The sequence below is a fragment of the Schistocerca gregaria genome, chromosome 7, assembly GCF_023897955.1.
Source record: "Schistocerca gregaria isolate iqSchGreg1 chromosome 7, iqSchGreg1.2, whole genome shotgun sequence".
In the NCBI taxonomy this organism is placed as follows: Eukaryota; Metazoa; Arthropoda; class Insecta; order Orthoptera; family Acrididae; genus Schistocerca; species Schistocerca gregaria.
In genome coordinates, this window is record NC_064926.1 from 467723140 (window position 1) to 467744851 (window position 21712).

Below are 21712 nucleotides of genomic sequence, written 5' to 3' on the forward strand. Positions count from 1 at the left end.
TCTGCTATAGTCCAAGTCGTCATTTGAGGACAATGCACTGTCCTTTAACACAAAGCGCAGCACTCCATACAGTATGCAACGTAGTCGAAAAAATTTAGGTTAAGGTAGTACAATTGCAATCATTTCCGACAAATGTTATTGTAACTAGAAATATATTGAGAAAAGAAATAATTTTAGCTATGGCACTTGTTCTTGGATGTTTAATGAATATGTAACCCACATATTAGACAATTACAATTGTTGGTATAAACACAAGAAAAGGTTACAGAACTGAGAAAAATCGATCGAAAATGTACCATACTAGGTACAGTTGTGATCACTTCCTGGTACAATTTTGATCACTGGCATCTTCCACGTAAAAAAGCACTTTGTCCCTCGGGCACCAATGCGTACCTCGCTGTACCAAACATTGCATTTTTGGCAGCAAATCCAGTCACCCTTAGCTGCTGATTCTGCACTATAATAATTCAATGAGCAAAATCCACAATTATTCTCGTTGTTTTCTGGCGATTTAAAGCTTGATACACTTCTTTCGTCATTACTCACAGACGTACATTTCTGTTTATCGTTCTTGTTGCATTTGTTCGTTGCTTTCCTTGAACCTTGTTGAAAAAGTTTTCTCTTGCTGTGGAGGTTTTCCAGGTTTTCATCAGAAGTGAGTCTAGCTGATGTCTGTGTTTCCCTCTTCCGAGAATATAGTTTTTCGTCTGGACTTGGAAAAATGTCCTTGACAGCATCGTGCTGAGAAATGGTACTGGACCCTGGAATTACGGATTTGTCGTGTTCTTCAGTTACATCCTTTGAAGATAATGGTTTCTTCTCCCATAATGCTATTAGTAGCTCGACTGGTGGAGATTGAAGGAGCAGGAGCCTTGAATAACGTTGAAGTTTCAAATTTCTCCTCGGTAACAATGTCTTTGCAAAAGGGCATTATTCCTGTACATTTGAACCCTTTGACTGGGCACCCAACGTACGCAGTTTTGCTCCAGGCATCACAGAAAATAGTACAGAATCGTTGTTTTGTAATACTTTCATTGGGATTGCGATGTATCCAGACAGTTGCATTTCTCTGATACTCAGCCAATAGGGACTTGAAGAAAGTTCTATCTAATGGTTGCAATACATGTCTACTGTGCGGAGGCAATCCCAAAAGTTTTATCCCATTTTCCCGACAATATTCTGCAACATCTAAGCTGGTATGGCTTCCATGGTCGTCAATAATAAGAAGTGTAATAGGGCTACCCATTATTTTGTATTTCTTGAAGTGCTGAAGCCAGACCATGGACAATTCTTCATTAATGTATCCTGATTCATCAGAAGGTAAGCCATCTTGAAATTCAGGGCATTTCCTCACTCCTTTAAAAAATTACCATTGGTGGTAAATACGTACCAATTGCATTCATGCACGTCACATTTTGTCCTCTTTCCACGTTTGTTAGTGAAACAACTTCTCGCTTTCCTTTACGACTTACTATTTCTCTGGGTCTGTTGTTAAGAGGACAGTCGGATTAATCCATAATATAAATACACTCTGCTTTATCAAACGAATCATATTCCTTTAAGATTTCTTCTAAATTCTGAAAATATTGACTTACGTCTGCTTTATTTGAGCCATCAGATCTGGCTCGCAAAAGACCTTCAGGTTTTCTCAGGCTAAGGTGAGTGTGTCTCTTAACAAATGCTCTAAACCAATCGATTCGAGCAACCTTGATTTCTAAGTTCCATGGATGTTTCAAAATATTTTTCTCAGCTAACTGAAATGCAGCTTTTCTTAACTGGAGTGGCGACAGACCCAATCCTCGCTGTTGCTCTCTGAACCAAAGCATCTTCGATTTCAGAACTGAGTACCATTAGACGACCAATTCTGTTTTTTATAGGACTAGTTGAAGTTAATCCAGCTTGCATTTTCATTTTAATTTGCACTTTACGATGTAAAGTGCTGAAAGGAATGTCATATAATTCTGAAGCCTCAAATGTCCACTCATTACACTCTTTATTGGCTCAATTAATGCTGCTGGACTCCATTTATTGTAGATTTTCTTTCCTGCTCGTTTTCGTGGCATCTAGAAAATAAGAGGTGGCTTTAAAAAAACCAACTAGGAAAATGTTTAAATATACAGAATTTATTTGCAATAATTGTGTATAATATGTCTATGGTAACCAATCATTACATACTAAACTAAAACACTAAATTGTACTAGGGTATCGAAATTGTACCATTTTCATGATCAAAAATGTACAATCGGCGTGAGTGAAATCACGAGTAAATAGTAGTGAATTGTACCAAGAGATGGCAGCACATGTCACAGAAGCTTTCTCTGTAGGTGCCTCAGAATACGCCCTAACGGAAAACGAGTGTCTAACCTCACTAATATGAAATTTTGCAAGCTCGTGGAAACTAGAAAATTTATAAGAGCGCGTTAGACTAAGTAGCTTCACTTACCTCTTAACAGGAAAACATTTATATATCCATAGCAAAAAGTGGTGTATTTTTGGAAAAAGACAGGTAGAGCTGTAGAAACCCGCTACACTACAACGCCACACAAAGGCAAGTGTTACCGACAATTAGAGACTGACAAATGGCGCGAAACCTTATGTTGATCCGTATTGTACCTATATCGAAATTGTACCACCTTACCCTAAGCATCACCTCGAAGAAATAAAGTCTGGTAACTAATTTTTTATTTATTTGCAGGTTGACAGTCCTGATACGTAGATAAATCCCTACGCAACTAGACGAGCCAAAACAAAATGGTGCATTCTATTGTAGCAGGCGGTATGTTGTACCTGTGTTAGGTCAATCCACATGACTTATTTAGCGGTCTGCGCTGGCCTGGCATAATTGCAACGTACCCGCTGCTTCCAAAACGGGTTGCGGCACGACTTTCCATCTTATCAGTGTGCTATGCTATTTCGTTTTGGCTCCTGTACTGGTGTGCTGCGATACTGTGGCATGGGGATTCAGTGTGCACCATGGTTTAGGGATCGTGGTTATCGCTGAAACAACTCAACCGGCTATATCGGTTCTTTCAACCCCAGTTTAACCTGACTACTAAAACCGCTTAAATTAACTGGTTTCTGAAACACCCGATTTTCGGTTTTTTCCCTATTATCTCCTTAATAAACGCAGAAATCGAACAAAAATTCATAAATTTTTACTCCCTCAGTTTCAAGTTACATAGAACAAAAATATGATGAATTTCAGTAATATTAAAAGTAAAACTAGAAGAACAGTAAAAGCTGAGCTAGGGAGCTATGTTATTGCACAAGCTCCACATACAAAATTCCTAGGTATATGGGTGGATGAGCACTTGAGATGGGAAAAGCATATAGAAGCTTTGTGTAAAAAACTAAGTAAATGCTGCTATGTGCTTAGAATGCTTCGGGACTGTTGCAACACTGAATCATTGCTGTGTGCCTATTATGGTTATATGAACAGTTTGCTTAGATATGGTGTGATCTTCTGGGGAAATATAGGTATGGCAAAACAAGCTTTCAAACTTCAAAAAAGGGCTATTAGAATAATGAAAGGGGTTCCCCGTAGAATGTCATGCAGGGAAATATTTAAAGAATTTAAAATAATGACTCTTCCTAGCTTATACATATATGAATGTGTCTGCTTTCTGAAAACTCACCAGGAATTTTCAACAGTAAATAATCAGATTCATAAACACGAAACAAGAAATAGAGATGATTTTCACAGAGAGGCCCACAAAGGAGCACTATACCAAAAAAGTGTCAACTACCAGCCCAAAATACTTTTTAATGCATTGCCTGCTGCAATAAAGAAAATTAAAGAATGTCATAAATTCAAAGTAGATCTTAAACAATTTTTAATAAGAAACAGTTTTTACAACATTGAAGAATATCTAAATATGGGAAAGTAACATTATTTATATAAAGTGAAGTAAAATACTTGTATTTATTATGCAAATTTTTGTAACACATTAAATAACAGAAATTATATTGTAATTGTCTAATAGGGGAAAGTAAGATTATTTATATAAAGTGATGTAAAATATTTGGATTTATTATGCAAGTTTTTGCAACACATAAAATATCAGAAACTATATTGTAATTGACTACATCCATACAATGTATATTGTTAACGGATGAATAAAGAGATTGATTGATTGATTGATTTAAATAAACAGACAAAGAAAAAAGAACTTAGTCCATCCATCATTCGCTACTTTTCTCGGAAAGTGATAAATGGCTGAATAATACAAAAATTACCAGTTCTCTCGTATTCATTTCAATTTTTGGGAACTCTGCTCAAAAATCACGTTGTAATCGAGGATCATACCACTTTTGGGCATTACAAATAGTTTATGCTATATGGTGAAGACTGAGGTTGAACAACTGTATAATCATGTTAATTTTTCCGTTTTCAAGAGCTGTTAGCACGTGAAATCATATTATGTAGACATAGGCAGCAGATCAGCTACTTTCTGTTTTTATCATAAACTCATATAATGTCACAAGTTTGTTGTAGCTCCTCCCGTTTATAGTGTTTTAAAGCAAATGGGACATTGCATTTCATAAAATACTTCCAGACTGGGGATGGTGCCATTCCGTAATACAACTGATGTCCAACAACAGTGAAAAACTATCATACAGACCAGATGGGCAAGTCTCGACATTGCACTAACATATATACTGCCTAACAGCTGGTAACTTGACCATTATCTCAGGATCAGTTCGTTGTTCGTTTCTGTCGGCTTTTTTATGGCATTTATCGCTTTTCCCAATTTCTAATATAACACAATATTTCAAGGCAAAGTAAATTTTATGAATAGAAATTACTCGGTTTTTGAAGAGGTTTATTTAAAATCCAAAAATTTTAGCACTATTACTATGGCTAATTGATATTTCGTTTATTTAACTGGTTATTAGTAAAAAATCGCCTGTTGTAACTAAGGCCAAATAAATACCGAAAGATACCTGTTATTCAGAAGTGAAATGAAATGAAATGATCGTATGGCATTGTTAGCCGGGGATGATGTTTTGTTTGTGGGGCGCTTAACTGTGCGGTTATCAGCGACCGTACAAATTCCCAACCTTTGCTCAGCCCAATCTCGCCACTTTCAGAAATGATGAGGAAAACACAAACACCCAGTCATCTCGAGGCAGGTGAAAATCCCTGACCCCACCGGGATTGTTGGCGGGGAGGCCCCATTTGGGGGATATGGCACTGTCAGGGTGTTGTAGCATTGTTTGGTGCACTGCCATTCAAGGTACGGGTCGCTGCATCTGCTGGTGGTGATACAGTGGTTGTTGTTGCCTCTGTGACATGTGGGCCATTGCAGTTGGCAGACACTGGTTCATCTTCTTTCTTCAGAGGGTAGTCACAGCTGAGATAGACCTTGGAGAATTTAATTTTGCACATCGGTCAGGCATTTAACAATGTCTGGTAACATGCTGAATGCCCTGACAGTGGTAGCCTTGATAGGTGGTGTCTTTTAGCTTATAGGTTTTCCACGTGGATGCTCACAGTGGCGAGCTTGGGGATGCGATAGGGCTCGTGGATCTTCATGTCTGGTAAGATGAGTGGGGCAGATAATGAGCCTTGGTTCATCTGAAGAGTTTTCAGAAAACCAACATTTGTGCTAAATTCTGTGGAGAGGCTGTATGGTAGTTTGCTCAGAACTATCTTTAGCATCGTCTCAGACTATGAGATGTGCATATAAAAAGGCAGTTGCCTCACTGATGCTTCTTGTACTATCTACCGAAAATCAGAGGCATTCTTCAGGTAGATCTCAGAGAGAGATTACAACTTGCCATGTTACAGTGAAGTCGGTGATCATCCAGTGCTCCAGTAGTGTGTAGTGTACTCTGTATTCGTTCTCATACTGGAGTGTGAGCAGCTGCATCATTGGCTCTTTCTTCAGTGCTGGTGCCTTTCCCTCCTTGTCATCTGGGGTGACCCTAGGGTGGCAGAATTGTGTTGTTTGTGCCCGTGAGTAAGCTGCAAGCTGCACAAACCTTTATGTGCCCTGGTGACATGTTTGGCCACTGGTGTTATAAATCCATCACTCTCTGTGATAGATTTATGAGGCCAAGAGGTGTCGACAGTCTTTTCCTTGGTAATGTGTGTCTGCACAAATGCTGATTTTTTTTTGCACTCCTCATCATTTGATGGATGCTGTTCCGTCTCCTGCAAGAGATAGCAACACACTCCATCACCTTACTTGGGTGGTTGGGGAGTGGTGCTACATCTGCAGAGGCTTCAATGGAAGACTGAGTGCCAATGATTCTGCTCAGGTTGGCTCCTTTCATAATGAATACAACACCAGGTGAAAGTGAGGTCCCAAGTGGTACAAGTACACATTCATTCAAAAAATACATGTAAGACTGTGGTCTTTAAAAGATCACTGCTATCCATAATCCTCTGGTGTCTCTTCATCGATGGGGCCATTGATGGGGCCAATAAGACTTCATTAGATGACAATCATTTACTGCATAGCAGGAGAGACAGCTGTCTCGGCCGTGTGCTTGCATCTAGCTCTGATGTAATTCTACATTAATTTCTGCTCTGCTTATATACACTCCTGGAAATGGAAAAAAGAACACATTGACACCGGTGTGTCAGACCCACCATACTTGCTCCGGACACTGCGAGAGGGCTGTACAAGCAATGATCACACGCACGGCACAGCGGACACACCAGGAACCGCGGTGTTGGCCGTCGAATGGCGCTAGCTGCGCAGCATTTGTGCACCGCTGCCGTCAGTGTCAGGCACTTTGCCATGGCATACGGAGCTCCATCGCAGTCTTTAACACTGGTAGCATGCCGCGACAGTGTGGACGTGAACCGTATGTGCAGTTGACGGACTTTGAGCGAGGGCGTATAGTGGGCAAGCGGGAGGCCGGGTGGACGTACCGCCGAATTGCTCAACACGTGGGGCGTGAGGTCTCCACAGTACATCGATGTTATCGCCAGTGGTCGACGGAAGGTGCACGTGCCCGTCGACCTGGTACAGGACCGCAGCGACGCACGGATGCACGCCAAGACCGTAGGATCCTACGCAGTGCCGTAGGGGACCGCACCGCCATTTCCCAGCAAATTAGGGACACTGTTGCTCCTGGGGTATCGGCGAGGACCATTCGCAACCGTCTCCATGAAGCTGGGCTACGGTCCCGCACACCGTTAGGCCGTCTTCCGCTCACGCCCCAACATCGTGCAGCCCGCCTCCAGTGGTGTCGCACAGGCGTGAATGTAGGGACGAATGGAGACGTGTCATCTTCAGCGATGAGAGTCGCTTCTGCCTGGTGCCAATGACTGTCGTATGCGTGTTTGGCGCCGTGCAGGTGAGCGCCACAATTAGGACTGCATACGACCGAGGCACACAGGGCCAGCACCCGGCATCATGGTGTGGGGAGCGATCTCCTACACTGGCCGTACACCTCTGGTGATCGTCGAGGGGACACTGAATAGTGCACAGTACATCCAAACCGTCATCGAACCCATCGTTCTACCATTCCTAGACCGGCAAGGGAACTTGCTGTTCCAACAGGACAATGCACGTCCGCATGTATCCCGTGCCACCTAACGTGCTCTAGAAAGTGTAAGTCAACTACCCTGGCCAGCAAGATCTCCGGATCTGTCCCCCATTGAGCATGTTTGGGACTGGATGAAGCGTCGTCTCACGCGGTCTGCACGTCCAGCACGAACGCTGGTCCAACTGAGGCGCCAGGTGGAAATGGCATGGCAAGCCGTTCCACAGGACTACATCCAGCATCTCTACGATTGTCTCCATGGGAGAATAGCAGCCTGCATTGCTGCGAAAGGTGGATATACACTGTACTAGTGCCGACATTGTGCATGCTCTGTTGCCTGTGTCTATGTGCCTGTGGTTCTGTCAGTGTGATCTTGTGATGTATCTGACCCCAGGAATGTGTCAATAAAGTTTCCCCTTCCTGGGACAATGAATTCACGGTGTTCTTATTTCAATTTCCAGGAGTGTAGTTTCCTTGGTGTGTCACATCCCCAAATACTCCCTGCTGATCTCATGGAGGCCAGTGGTCATAATATTTCAGCGCATCAATGTATACAAAATCATTTTCTTGATAAAATCAAACTATGGAAAACCCAGGATGGAATGTAATAATATTTTGAACAGGAAAGTTGCTACTCACCATATACTGGAGATGCTGAGTTACAGCATCTCCACTATACGCTGAGTAGAAACTCTCCTTCTCATAATTTTCTTGATAAAAGTTGACAACATCAACAATTTTGATTCTTGTGATTTGACTCCAGCAGTAGTGTTCTTTATAATGTCTACAACAACAATAACAATGCACACAGCTATCAGTGACCGCTACAGGTGATGTGAAGTTGGTGGCAGGTGCACTATTACCGCGCAGTAGTGCGTCGTCGCGGCTGCTGTACGCAGGACCTGGCCACCCGATGGCACTGCCATCAGCCTGGCTGCTGGACAAGAAAGGACGCGCTGCTGTGTTCGTGCTTGAAGAACTCGATGGCCCTATTGAGGTAAGTCACATCATACCTGCTTCGTGTCAACCACAGTCCACATGGCAGTGTGCTGTGAAATATATCAATCTCTGTGTACTATAACAAAAACTATTGTAGCTTGATTGGCCTCAGTATGCAACTAGCCATTTCCAGTCCTGTTCATGCAGAAAATTTTCCTCTCAAGCATTTGGTCAACTTAGGGGGGATATTTTGTACAACTCCAGCTGACATAATTTTGTCAGGACTTACTAACATTTACTGGAAGACTGTCTCCTGTGTCACTAGTTTATTTTTTTTTTATTTATTTATTTCGTGTTTCGGTGATCCATGTTGTGAATACATCACAGGATATGGAACGTGTCAGTTTTACAAACTTATTATGGTATTTTGTAAGTATTGCTATTATTCATATTAAAATTATATGGCTTAGATTAACATTACAAATTAAAATCACCAAAAAATAAATGTTACAAAGTTAAGTATTACAGACTCTATACACGTACATACAGAAAATATACTACTGAAAACTTAAGATGTTTACGAGTAATAGATATACAGGATCACAAATGAAGAGTGGGAAATGTATCTGAGACTTATCCATACAGGTACTAGGGTACTATTCATCATGTTTCAGGAACTCTTCTATAGTATAAAATGACCCTTGCAATAGGAACTGCCTTAAGCTTTTCTTAAACAAGAACTCATCATCTACTAAACACTTAATTTGTGAAGGGAGGGCATTAAAAATCTTACAACCACTGAAGTGGACCCCCTTCTGTACCTTACTCAGGTTTGCATGCTGCTCATAGTGGATATCATCTTTTCTTCTAGTATCATGATTATGATAAACACTATTAGGTTTGAAGAGGGGCTTTTTTTCCCCTTATGAAACACATCAAGGATAATATATATTGTGCAATGGATGTGAAGATTTGTAGTTCTTTAAAAAGATTTCTGCATGTGGCTCTAGGGTGGGCTCCACTCATGATTCTTATGGCTCTTTTCTGTACAGATAGCACTTTCCTAGCAAGTGGCTGATTTCCCAAGAATATGATTCCATATGCCATAATGGCATGAAAATAACCATAATAAGCTGATTTACTGGTTTCCGTATTTCTGTAAGAGCAGATAATGCGTAAAGCATAAGTTGCCGAATTCAGCCTTTTGCAGAGATCCAAGATGTGGTTTGACCAGTTTAGTTTGCTATTTATATGTAAGCCAAGATACTTTGTACTAGCGACCTTAGCTATCTGCATGTCACCTAGTTTTTGTTCTTGTTCATCTTCTTTAGAGACTGTCTGAAACTTGACATAGTTTGTTTTACTGTGATTAATAGAAAGACCATTTATATTAAACCAGTTCACAATATCACTAAAAACCTTATTAGCTGTCACCTCAAGTTCATCCACTGAGTTATCAACCAGTAGCGTAGTGTCATCAGCAAAGATGGTGAATTTACAAAAATCTGTACATAGAGGAAGATCATTAATAAAAAGTAGGGGGCCCAGAATGGAGCCTTGAGGCACTCCACAGGTGATTGTTCCCCATTCCGATGATGCTGATGCACCTTATTGACTATCCAGTACAACTTTCTGTTTTCTGTTTGAAAGATAAGAATGGAGCCACTTCCCTGCTGCCCCACTTATGCCTAGATATGAAGCTTTATGCAAAAGTATTTGGTGACTGACGCAGTCAAACGCTTTTGAGAGGTCACAAAATATTCCAACTATCTTCATCTTTTTGTTGATGGACTCCAAAACATTGGCAGCAAATGCAAATATTGCATCTTCTGTTGATAACCCCTTCTGAAATCCAAACTGACTTTTACTGATGATCTTATATTCAATGAGGTGATTAACAATCCTGGCATGCATTAGTTTCTCTAAAATATTAGAAAAACTCGTCAGTAGTGAGATTGGCCGATAGTTAGCAGTATCTGCCTTATCTCCCTTTTTATACAGAGGTTTCACAACTGCATACTTAAGTCTTTCGGGCACTATTCCTTGCTTAAGTGACGCATCAAAAATGTGGCAAAGGATTCTACTTAAGTGGCCGCAGCAGTATTTTAATAATTTGCTAGATATGTTGTCAACTCCAGTGGAATTTTTACTTTTCAGGGATCTAATTATTCTTTCAATTTCTGGAATAGTGACTGTTGTTATTTTGATTTGTGGTACTGTGTCAGGTACGCTGGATTGCAGAAAACTAATGGCTTGATTTATGGAGCCTTCCGATCCAATTTCTTCTGTTACTGTTAAAAAATGTTTGTTGAACATATCAGCAACTGTTTTTGGATCACTAACAATATGATCCTGATTTTTTATTTGAATATTTTCACTGTGAACTGCACTTTTCCCCGTTTCCTTCTTTACAAAATTCCAAATAGTTTTTACTTTATTGTTCGAGTTATCAATTTCTGCCTTTAAGAACATGTTCTTTGATGCCTGTATGGTTTTGTTAAGAATTTTACTGTACAATTTGTAATGCTGAATCTTATGTGAATCATCTGATGTCTTGGCTCCTGCATAAAGCTCCCGTTTTGTTCTACAGGAAATTTTGATGCCCTTAGTAACCCAAGGCCTGTGATCTGATTTATACAGATTTTCTCTAATTAACTTTTTAGGAAATGTTTCTTCAAAAATACTTGTAATCCTGTTGATAAATATATTAAATTTGGAGTTTACATCAATAGCAGCATACACAGAAGACCAGTCCATGTGTTGCAGTTTATGTTTAAAGTTTTCCAAGTTGTGTGTGTTTGTAATCCTAATGTTTTTCCAAATGAAATTTACTCTCCTTTGTACATTTATTTGGTTTATGGTGAGGAACTGTCCATCATGATCAGATAGGGCATTTGTAACATTTTTTACACTTAAATTATTATATGCATCCTTATCTATATATATATTATCAATTAATGTACTAGAACTGGCTGTTACTCTAGTTGGACTGTTTACCATTGACACTAAATTGTAAGAGCACATCAGGTGTTCAAGATCTGTTCTATTCCTGTTTTCTGTTAAAAAGTCCACATTAAAGTCACCCATTGCAATGACTGATTTAGTTTTTCTAGACAGGCGGGACAAGAGTGATTCAATATTTCCCATAAAAACGTTCAGATATCCAGCAGGAGCCCTGTAAATTGACAGCACAATAACTGTTGCACTGTCTGTTGTTATCTCAATACCACACACGTCAAAGTGCTGTTCCACACAATATTTGCTTAAATCTAGAGATTTATACACTACATTATTCCTAATAAATATTGCGACACCACCCTTTCCCATACTAGATCTACAATAGTGGGCAGCTAAACAAAAGTTTTCAATCTGTAACATGTTGATTCCGTCTGTGATATGATGTTCAGAGAAACACAATATATCAGTTTACTTCCACACTCTTCATCACTTAGGTGAATTAGCAGTTGGTCTATTTTATTTTTCAGACCTCTTATATTTTGATGAAATACAGACAAAGTTTGAGACTTGCTCACCTTTACATTTGTATATTTGTTTGTGGTATTTTTTCTCCGTAGACTAGTTAGTTCTGCTTGTGGCGCTGAAGTCCCATGTTTAATACACGAGAGAGATGTTTCACATGATTTTGACTGTTTTTCTCTTGTGTCAACATAAAAAACGCTGAGTTACCTTTCTGTTTCGTGTAGGGCGAGCTGCTGCTTCCGCTGTGTGTGGTTCAGCTGCTAGTTCTTGTACTAAAGGCACTGCTATTTCAGATGATGATGCTGTTTCAGTTGATGATGATGTCGGTTCCACACAATGGGATAGGTGGTTTGGCCATAAAAAGTTTTTGCAATTAAACATGCTACACTCATTTGCATTTTCAGTATGTTTTACGCTGTATTTGTCTTTGGGTACAATGTTTTCCTCACTGATGTTTGGTTCTCTATAACTGAGTGGTATTATGGGCCCACTTAGTGCTTTTTCTTTCATTACAGTCTCTAATATGAAATTTGTGATTTCTCTCCTCCCAAGATTGTTTAGGTGAAACCCGTTTCGTGTATAAAACTTTCTGTGAAATTCGCTTGCTTTAATTATCGTAATATTTGCGAATTTTGAGCACAGTTTGTAGATCTGCGAGTTTACACTGGTTACTTCTGTGTTTACACATGATCAGTTTGGAAGATCATGTCTGAAAGGCACATCCACTAAAAACACTTTCTTCGATACAATGACCGGTAATTTGGCTTTTAAAGTTTTTATTAGATGATGGCTGTTGTTGCAAGCAACATCGTTTGTTCCTGTTGCAATTACCACAATGTCAGAGGTGCAAGATTTGGGGGTGTTTTGGTTAACGTTTTTGAGTACGAAACTTGCATTGGCTTGAGGGTAAACGTAGCCTAAACATTCAATCTGAGCGTTTTTCATTTAAAAGTTTAGATAAATTGCGTCCTTGGCTGTCACCTAAGATAACAGCCTTGAGCTTTTGGCCATACGATTTTTGTTTTTCATCAGATTTCGTGTTTATTTCCGCTTTGTTTTGGGAAGTACTAATAAGTAACTTTGGGTTTGTGGGCGGTGGTTGCGACATTTTTGGTTGAATATTAGTTTTAGATGACAATAGACATGGTTGCACTTTACTGTTTGGGGTGGTACACATATTTGTCCTGGAATTCTTATTTGCAACACTAGAATCATGGTCCTGGTTTACAGTAACATGCTTGTTATTACTGGGATTCCTAGCCATACGTGGATAACACGAACACAATACACTGTCTTTGCGGCCATCACTTTCACTTTCGGGCAGTTTCTTCTCTACTTGTACGCTTTTTCCATGTGGTCTTCGTATTCCGAACGAGTTGCAGCCAGATCTTGTTTCAGTATACTAATTTCCTTCTTCTGTGCCGCCAAAATAACTTCGAGATTGCTTACGTCTAAGCACTCAGCAGATAATTTTCCCGTCACTATTTTGTGATTCTTCAGGAGTTCTTCGTGCTTACAACGTAATGCAGCTACTTATTCTTTCACTGTATTGAATTCCTTTTCCTGTAGTGTTAGGGAGTCCTTTAATTTATTTTCTGCTAGACGCTCAGCACACGTTCGGCATTGCCACTGGTCTCCATCGTTTATGAGTTTAAGGTTTATTTTCACGCACTTATCGTGATACCAACACTTGCATTCTGTGCATAGGATACCTTTCACTACCTTTCTGGAGCACATATTACAAACGGAGCGATCACATAATAACGAAACTGAGAGACGATCTTTTTCACTACCTTTACTCGGCGCCATCTTGAACAAGGCCTTCCACATTCTTGTACTAATTATTCACCATCCTTGACATAGAGGTAAATGTCATTCTCTTGAGCACCAGACAAAAATTTAGCATATTTTGCAAACTATCATCACCTGCTATAAGGACATAATCTCCCAGAGGAATGCAGCTAAAATTAATACTGCATTTATTCTCTGCATATTTAATTTATGTTATTTGTGTAGTGTCAGAGAGAACTTAGAAGTTCATTTGCTTATGGTTAGGTAATTTTACTTTTTTTCTGGAAACAGTGAAAGTGAATCTTAAACGATATTTCTTGTTATTGTTGCTTGTTTAGGGGAGTCAACACTTTCACACATTGTGTTACAAATGTATCACCATAAAGAGAGCCTTTTAATATGTGGAACATGTTAAATTTTATATTTACAGGGTAATTAAGTGAAATTTATTTACAATAGTTACAATATTGTTACTATTAATTTCTAGAACTAATTCTAGATTTTTTAATGTCTTATAAATCAAGATATTGTATGGATTGGTAGAAAACAGTTACTCTAAAAAAGGCCACTATTGTTCTTGTTACACTACAATTATTTAGTTATTTCTCTCTTAACAATAAAAAATACATGCACTTGTTGTTTGTTAAAAAATGTGCATTATTATGATGTCATTACACAGTTTCATTTAAATTATAGCACAAAATAAGTAATAAAGTGTTGGCAGCATTGTATGTACACCAAATAACAATCAAAATTAAAAATAACAATAATATTACACAGGCATGGCACACATTCGGCAGCTCAGTGCTGACACTGCGTGGTGCAGTGGCCGGCACCTGGTCATTGCGCATTGGGGCAGGTCCTACTCCAGCAGACGCTGTACAACAGATACGGGCCACTCTTCCTGCAACAGCAACAACTGTTCCACCAACACTACCACCACTTTGGGCACTTGGCTTGCACTTCTGCCCCCATGCCTCTGACATGCAAAAGGCACTAGATTTGATGGCTTCACTGCAGGTGGGTATCCTTCCAGTTTATTTTATATAGTAGTTACACTTCTTGCCTCATAAGTGGGAGTTTGTAATTGATTGATACAGAAAATGCAGTGTTTCAAGACACAACTTGCCTGCCACAGCTAAATGAATATTTGGAAATAGTCATGTTTCAAAGCCAACAAGATAAATAATTATCTATTAATAACCAGGTTCAGTCTTCTGATTATCTTCAAGTATCATAAAGTTATTTCCAACAAACCATGTGGGAGGGTCATTATACAGCCATCAAATACAACAAAAGCCATCCTGCATCGCTGTAACCAGTAATACAGCCAATAGCTAAAAGTCGTAACACAGTTAATCAGTCTTCATATACTGTTTGTCAGAGTTAGCAACTTTTTATCTGAAAAGATTAAAAGGCTTAATTTAAAGTTATTTGTTCACTGTCCTGTAATACATCAGACCAACTAAAATGCAGCCCCACTGTGAATGCTGTTCTTGAACACATTAATGATTTGTTGACATTCATAAGCAGCTGTGAATTGCCCTGACTACTATCAAAGAACGGCAGTTGATGCGAATTGTTTTTTTGGAAGAGTTCCCAAGAGTCATGTCCCTGTGAAACTGGTACCAAAGGTATCTAAAGTACCATCCACTCCTATAGGTCCTGTCTCCTTTGCAGGAAGCATGAATCTGTCATAGTTCTTGGAAAAAAGCACAGGTCACACATATCTACAGGAAGGGAACTAGAAGTGATCCACAAAACTACTGTCCAATATCCTTAACATTGATTTGTTGTAGAATCTTAAAACATATTCTGATCTTAAACATAGTGAGGTATCTAAAACAGAATGACCTTGTCTATGCCAATCAGCGCGGATTCCAAAGCCATCGATCATGTCAAACCAAACTTTTTTTATATGACAAACTGAAAGCTTTGGATCAAGGGAGTCAGATAGATGCAGTATTTCTTGATTTCAGAAAAGCATTGACTGATTAGCACACCTATAAGTACTGTCAAAAGTGCAATCGTACGGGGTAGCAAGAGAAATTTGAGACTGCCCCAGGGCACTGTATTGGGACTCTTGCTGTTCATCTTCCATATTAATGACCTCACAGACAGTATTAATAATAACCTCAGACTTTTTGCAGATGATGCAGTTATCTATAATGAAGTACTGTCTGAAAGAAGCTGCATAAATATTCAGTCAAATCTCCATAATATTTTAAAGGGGGACAAAGATTGGCATCTTCCTTTAAATGTTCAAAAATTTAAAGTTGTGAATTCATGAAAAAAATTGTAGTATCCTATGACTATAATATCAATGAGTCACTGGTGGAATCTGTCAACTTAACACTTCATAGGTATATCTAATAGAATGATCAAAGGCTCAGTTGTGGTTAAAGCAGATGGTAGACTTCAGTGAGGGAAGTGTGTCAGTCTACAAAGGAGACTGCTTATAAATCACTCTATACCAGTTCTATAATATTGCTCAAATGTGTGGGACTGGTACCAAATAGGACTACCTAGGGATATTGAATATATACAGAAAAAGAGCATGACTGGTCGCAGGGTTGTTTGTTCCATGGCAGAGTGTCACAGAGATACTGAAGAAACTGAACTGGCAGACTCTTAAAGATAGATGTAAATTATCCCAAGACAGTCTGCTATCAAAGTTTCAAGAACCAACTTTAAATGATGACAATGGGGATGTACTACAACCCCTTAAGTATTGCTAACATAGGGATCATAAGTATAAGTTTATAATAATTACAGCATGCACAGATGCATTCAAACCATCATTCTTTCATTGTTGCATATGTGATTGAAACAGGAAGAGACCCTAATAACTGTTAATTGGGATGTACCCTCTGCCATGCACTTCATGGTGATTTGCAGAGCATAATTGTAGATGTAGACATAGACTTAGATCAGTTTCTTTCTTTTTATGTAAAGATGCATCCCATTTATATACTGTCATAATCAGGTTCCCACTTTACATTTGGAGGCACTCTACATACATATTCTAAGTAGAGTGCCACTACACTAATGGTAGAACCTGATAATGGCAGTACCTATACTAAGAATGATCCATTGTGTTATATTTTATTACTGACTGTGTAATGTATTTTCCTATTTGCACAACATTAATAACATTGTCATGTAGGCTGGTGTAATTAATTTTATGATACCTGAATATGACGAGAAGATCAAAACAAATTGTAAATATAGACATGTTTATGATCAGATAGTGACAGTTTTGAAATTTTTTTAAATTACTGTGCTTGATTCTTGCTGTCCATGAGAAATGCTATTTATATAGACCACAAAATGAGGCAAAAGTTAGATATTTCACACATAGGCTCAAGTACAGTTTTCAGTGTTATATTGCACATCAAAAGTTCTGATATTTCCTGTTGATAGTATCACAGAAAAGGATAAATAGGATGATCATGAAGAAAGTTAGTATTATTATTATTATTATTATTATTATTATTATTATTATTTCATCATCATCATTATTGTTAGGTGACTGTTTAATAAATGCCTTAGGTCTTCATCCAGTCATGGTATTCCTGACAGGAACAGACAAACTTAGTGTGGGGTATAGAATTTCTTTCATTCAGTTCAGTACTACAGATTACAGTGTCATTATGTCACAGAAAATAATGAACATGCCTCATTTCTTTAATATTAAATATTGAACCAAGATTAATATTGAACACATTACACATTTTAAAGTATACTGACCATTACTTTCCTTCAATAGTGGCAACTCACAGTATGGCTGATACACAAACATGATAATAGATAAGTACAGTACTCTAAGCTTTTCCTTCTTCAAAGCAGGCAGAAATAACTAGTTGAAAGGGACTGGAGGGAAGAAAAACAAGTCACCTAGAACTTAGGAGAAGACAAACTCAGTTGTTCTGCTTTTCTCAGCAAACAGGGTGTTCTCTCTTTACATAGGTTTTGAGTGACCTAGTTATATCCTCAGTGAAACTTCACAAATCAGACTCTTCCAATTACTTCCCCTTTCTGGCACTGAAGAAGGAATCCATGGGTCTGGCAGCCTGAAGTATCATATTATCTTCTAGAATCAGGACTCAAGTATCTCTTTTGGCAGCAGGATCAATGAGAATTACTATACCACACTGAAAGCATGGTAATTGAACACACATGAAATACAAATGGAGCTGAACTGCCTGCATCAGCAGGGTATGCTCCTGTTTGAACATACATAGAATATTCTAGTAAATTAAAATATCCACAAACAAATAAGTCCCAGAACCTTCCAGAAATTGTTGCTGTGGTCTTCAGTCCAAACAATTGTTGGTGCAAAAGCAAATAAGTTCCAGAACCTTCCAGAAATTGTTGCTGTTGTGATCTTCAGTGTGAAGACTGGTTTGATGCAGCACTTCATGCTAGTCTGTCCTGCGCAGGTCTCTTCATCTCTGCGTAAGTATAGCAGTGTACACTCATTTGAACATGTTCACTGTGTTCAAGATTTGGTCTCTCTCTGAAAACTACCCCTCCCTCCCCATGCCACACCATGCCACACACTTCCTTCTATTACCAAAGTGACAATTCCTTCATGTCCCAGAACGTGTCCTATCGACTTGCAGTGATGATGCTAACTTTTCATTCTACAGAAAACAGAACAGTTCCACCCACCTTGCAGTGATTCTTTATTCTAAAGGCCTGTCCACACACCCATGCTGGTAGAAAGCAAATGATGTGTCTGGAGGGTGTAACAAATGTTTTCTAGTGTGAGGAGTACTGAGCTATTAATTGAAAGTAGTTGGTGAGTGAAAACTTCAATACATTGTTACTTGTTTGACACAAAAACATGACAAAGCCCACACTAATCTTAAGTTACAGTTTTGACACTCACACACAATCATAGCCATTCATAACTACCATATTATGGTATTTAACAGACCCCTTTACCAGAAAATGGACTGTCTGTGACAGAATGATCACTCAAATACGGTATTACAAACTCAATCCCTTTGAATGTCAGTTCTTTGTTCCAAATTGCACAATACACCACACAGATTTTAGTTGATTCAGAAGTCAGAGTTTACATATAAAAATCTGAATTTTACATATTTGTCTTTCCCGCACTTTTGTATTCACTTAGTGGCAGTCCACAGTCAAGTTTTACTCACTGTTCTGCAAAATTATTGCATCTATTCAGAGCTCCTAATGTACACATCTGAATATAATAATGGCTAAGCTCTGAACTGGACTTTAGAAAACAGTTCTATTAGTTCAGAAAATATGCGCAAATGCACTGTCCTATGGTTATCTGATGAACATTTGATATCAGTATTAACCCATGAAATCCTATCAATCAAAACTTAATAGCTTTTATGAACAATTTATTAAAAAAAAACAAATTTATAAAACTCAAAAGTATCAAAATAACTCCCTGTTTCAATAACTGAATTATCATAAAATGTTTCTTGTTTTCCCAGTACTGTGAACTGGTTACCAGCACTTTACAAATTTTCCCTGATCATATAATTGCTCTCTCTGTACAGCCACAGTTCTCACACTAATGTATACTCAATAAATAGACATAACAACATTCATTTATCTTATCAGTTTGCATTCACACCATAATTCACATTTTTAATGAAAAATATTAAATCAGAAGTAAATAATAAAAGTCACGATAGTCACAAAATTAAAGTATTGTTTTCAAAGTAATTACACTCCTGGAAATGGAAAAAAGAACACATTGACACCGGTGTGTCAGACCCACCATACTTGCTCCGGACACTGCGAGAGGGCTGTACAAGCAATGATCACACGCACGGTACAGTGGACACACCAGGAACCGCGGTGTTGGCCGTCGAATGGCGCTAGCTGCGCAGCATTTGTGCACCGCCACCGTCAGTGTCAGCCAGTTTGCCGTGGCATACGGAGCTCCATCTCAGTCTTTAACACTGGTAGCATGCCGCGACAGCGTGGACGTGAACTGTATGTGCAGTTGATGGACTTTGAGCGAGGGCGTATAGTGGGCATGCGGGAGGCCGGGTGGACGTACCGCCGAATTGCTCAACACGTGGGGCGTGAGGTCTCCACAGTACATCGATGTTGTCGCCAGTGGTCGGCGGAAGGTGCACGTGCCCGTCGACCTGGGACCGGACCGCAGCGACGCACGGATGCACGCCAAGACCGTAGGATCCTACGCAGTGCCGTAGGGGACTGCACCGCCACTTCCCAGCAAATTAGGGACACTGTTTCTCCTGGGGTATCGGCAAGGACCATTCGCAACCGTCTCCATGAAGCTGGGCTACGGTCCCGCACACCGTTAGGCCGTCTTCCGCTCACGCCCCAGCATCGTGCAGCCCGCTTCCAGTGGTGTCGCGACAGGCGTGAATGGAGGGACGAATGGAGACGTGTAGTCTTCAGCAATGAGAGTCGCTTCTGCCTTGGTGCCAATGACTGTCGTATGCATGTTTGGCGCCGTGCAGGTGAGCGCCACAATTAGGACTGCATACGACCGAGGCACACAGGGCCAGCACCCGGCATCATGGTGTGGGGAGCGATCTCCTACACTGGCCGTACACCTCTGGTGATCGTCGAGGGGACACTGAATAGTGCACAGTACATCCAAACCGTCATCGAACCCATCGTTCTACCATTCCTAGACCGGCAAGGGAACTTGCTGTTCCAACAGGAAAATGCACGTCTGCATGTATCCCGTGCCACCCAACGTGCTCTAGAATGTGTAAGTCAACTACCCTGGCCAGCAAGATCTCCGGATCTGTCCCCCATTGAGCATGTTTGGGACTGGATGAAGCGTCGTCTCACGCGGTCTGCACGTCCAGCACGAACGCTGGTCCAACTGAGGCGCCAGGTGGAAATGGCATGGCAAGCCGTTCCACAGGACTACATCCAGCATCTCTACGATTGTCTCCATGGGAGAATAGCAGCCTGCATTGCTGCGAAAGGTGGATATACACTGTACTAGTGCCGACATTGTGCATGCTCTGTTGCCTGTGTCTATGTGCCTGTGGTTCTGTCAGTGTGATCTTGTGATGTATCTGACCCCAGGAATGTGTCAATAAAGTTTCCCCTTCCTGGGACAATGAATTCACGGTGTTCTTATTTCAATTTCCAGGAGTGTATTTAGACAATTTAGGAATTTGGTCTGTAAGATGCTGAACACATTTCAGCCACAGCCATAACTACTTACAGTTTCTGCTGGATTAGAGCACACACCTGTCATGGTAGAATCATGACTCATTGCCTGTATCTATCTGCTCACTGTTGTCCAGCTTACATAGGCACAATACAAGGTTCTGCACCCCAAACTGATCACATCTTTTAGTCAAGTCATGCCCCAATTTCTTATTCACCCATTCAGTTCAGTACTCCCTCACAAGTTATTCACTCTATCTATCTACTTTTCAACATTCACTGTAGCATTATATTTGAAAAGCCTGAATTGTCTTTTTGTCTGAAATGCTCACCATCAAAATTTCATTTCTGTACAAGGCTACGCTCCAAACAAATACCTTGAGAAAAGGCTCCTAACAATTAATTTTATGATCATGTTAAAAATTCCTCTTTTTCAGAAATGTTTTTCTTACCACATTGTACATGTTTTCTACTTCAGCCATTATCAGTTATTTCACTACCCAAATAACAGAACTATTTGGTTACTTTTAGTGTTTCAATTCCTAATCTACTTCTCTCACCATCACCTGATTTAATTTGGCTACATTCCAATAACATTGTTTTACATTTGTTTGTATATATGTTACTGTAAAAGTAAGATGATTGGTAAATCCTAGAATTAACTGGTGAAGCCTAAGACTTACCATCATGGTGTGGTAAAAGTCTGAAATTTCTTAATATAGCATAGATTTCAAACTTTTACCAAGAGACATAGGTAAATTTTAGGATTTACCCAACAGGTAAAACTGTATTCATTAAAAAAAATCAGCTTAGCAGTTTAATGAAATCATTTGTATTCATTGTAAAT

The 21712-nt window shown here is 39.5% G+C and overlaps 1 protein-coding gene across 1 annotated transcript in view; it reads left to right on the forward strand.

The window, feature by feature from the left end:
• The window catches only part of LOC126281419 (uncharacterized), a 212231-nt gene that overhangs the window by 83496 nt on the left and 107023 nt on the right, over nt 1-21712 (forward strand). The window contains exons 7-8 of the mRNA XM_049980362.1: nt 8312-8497; nt 14491-14730. Coding sequence (XP_049836319.1) covers nt 8312-8497; nt 14491-14730 — 426 coding nt within the window. The remainder of the gene's footprint in view (nt 1-8311; nt 8498-14490; nt 14731-21712) is intronic.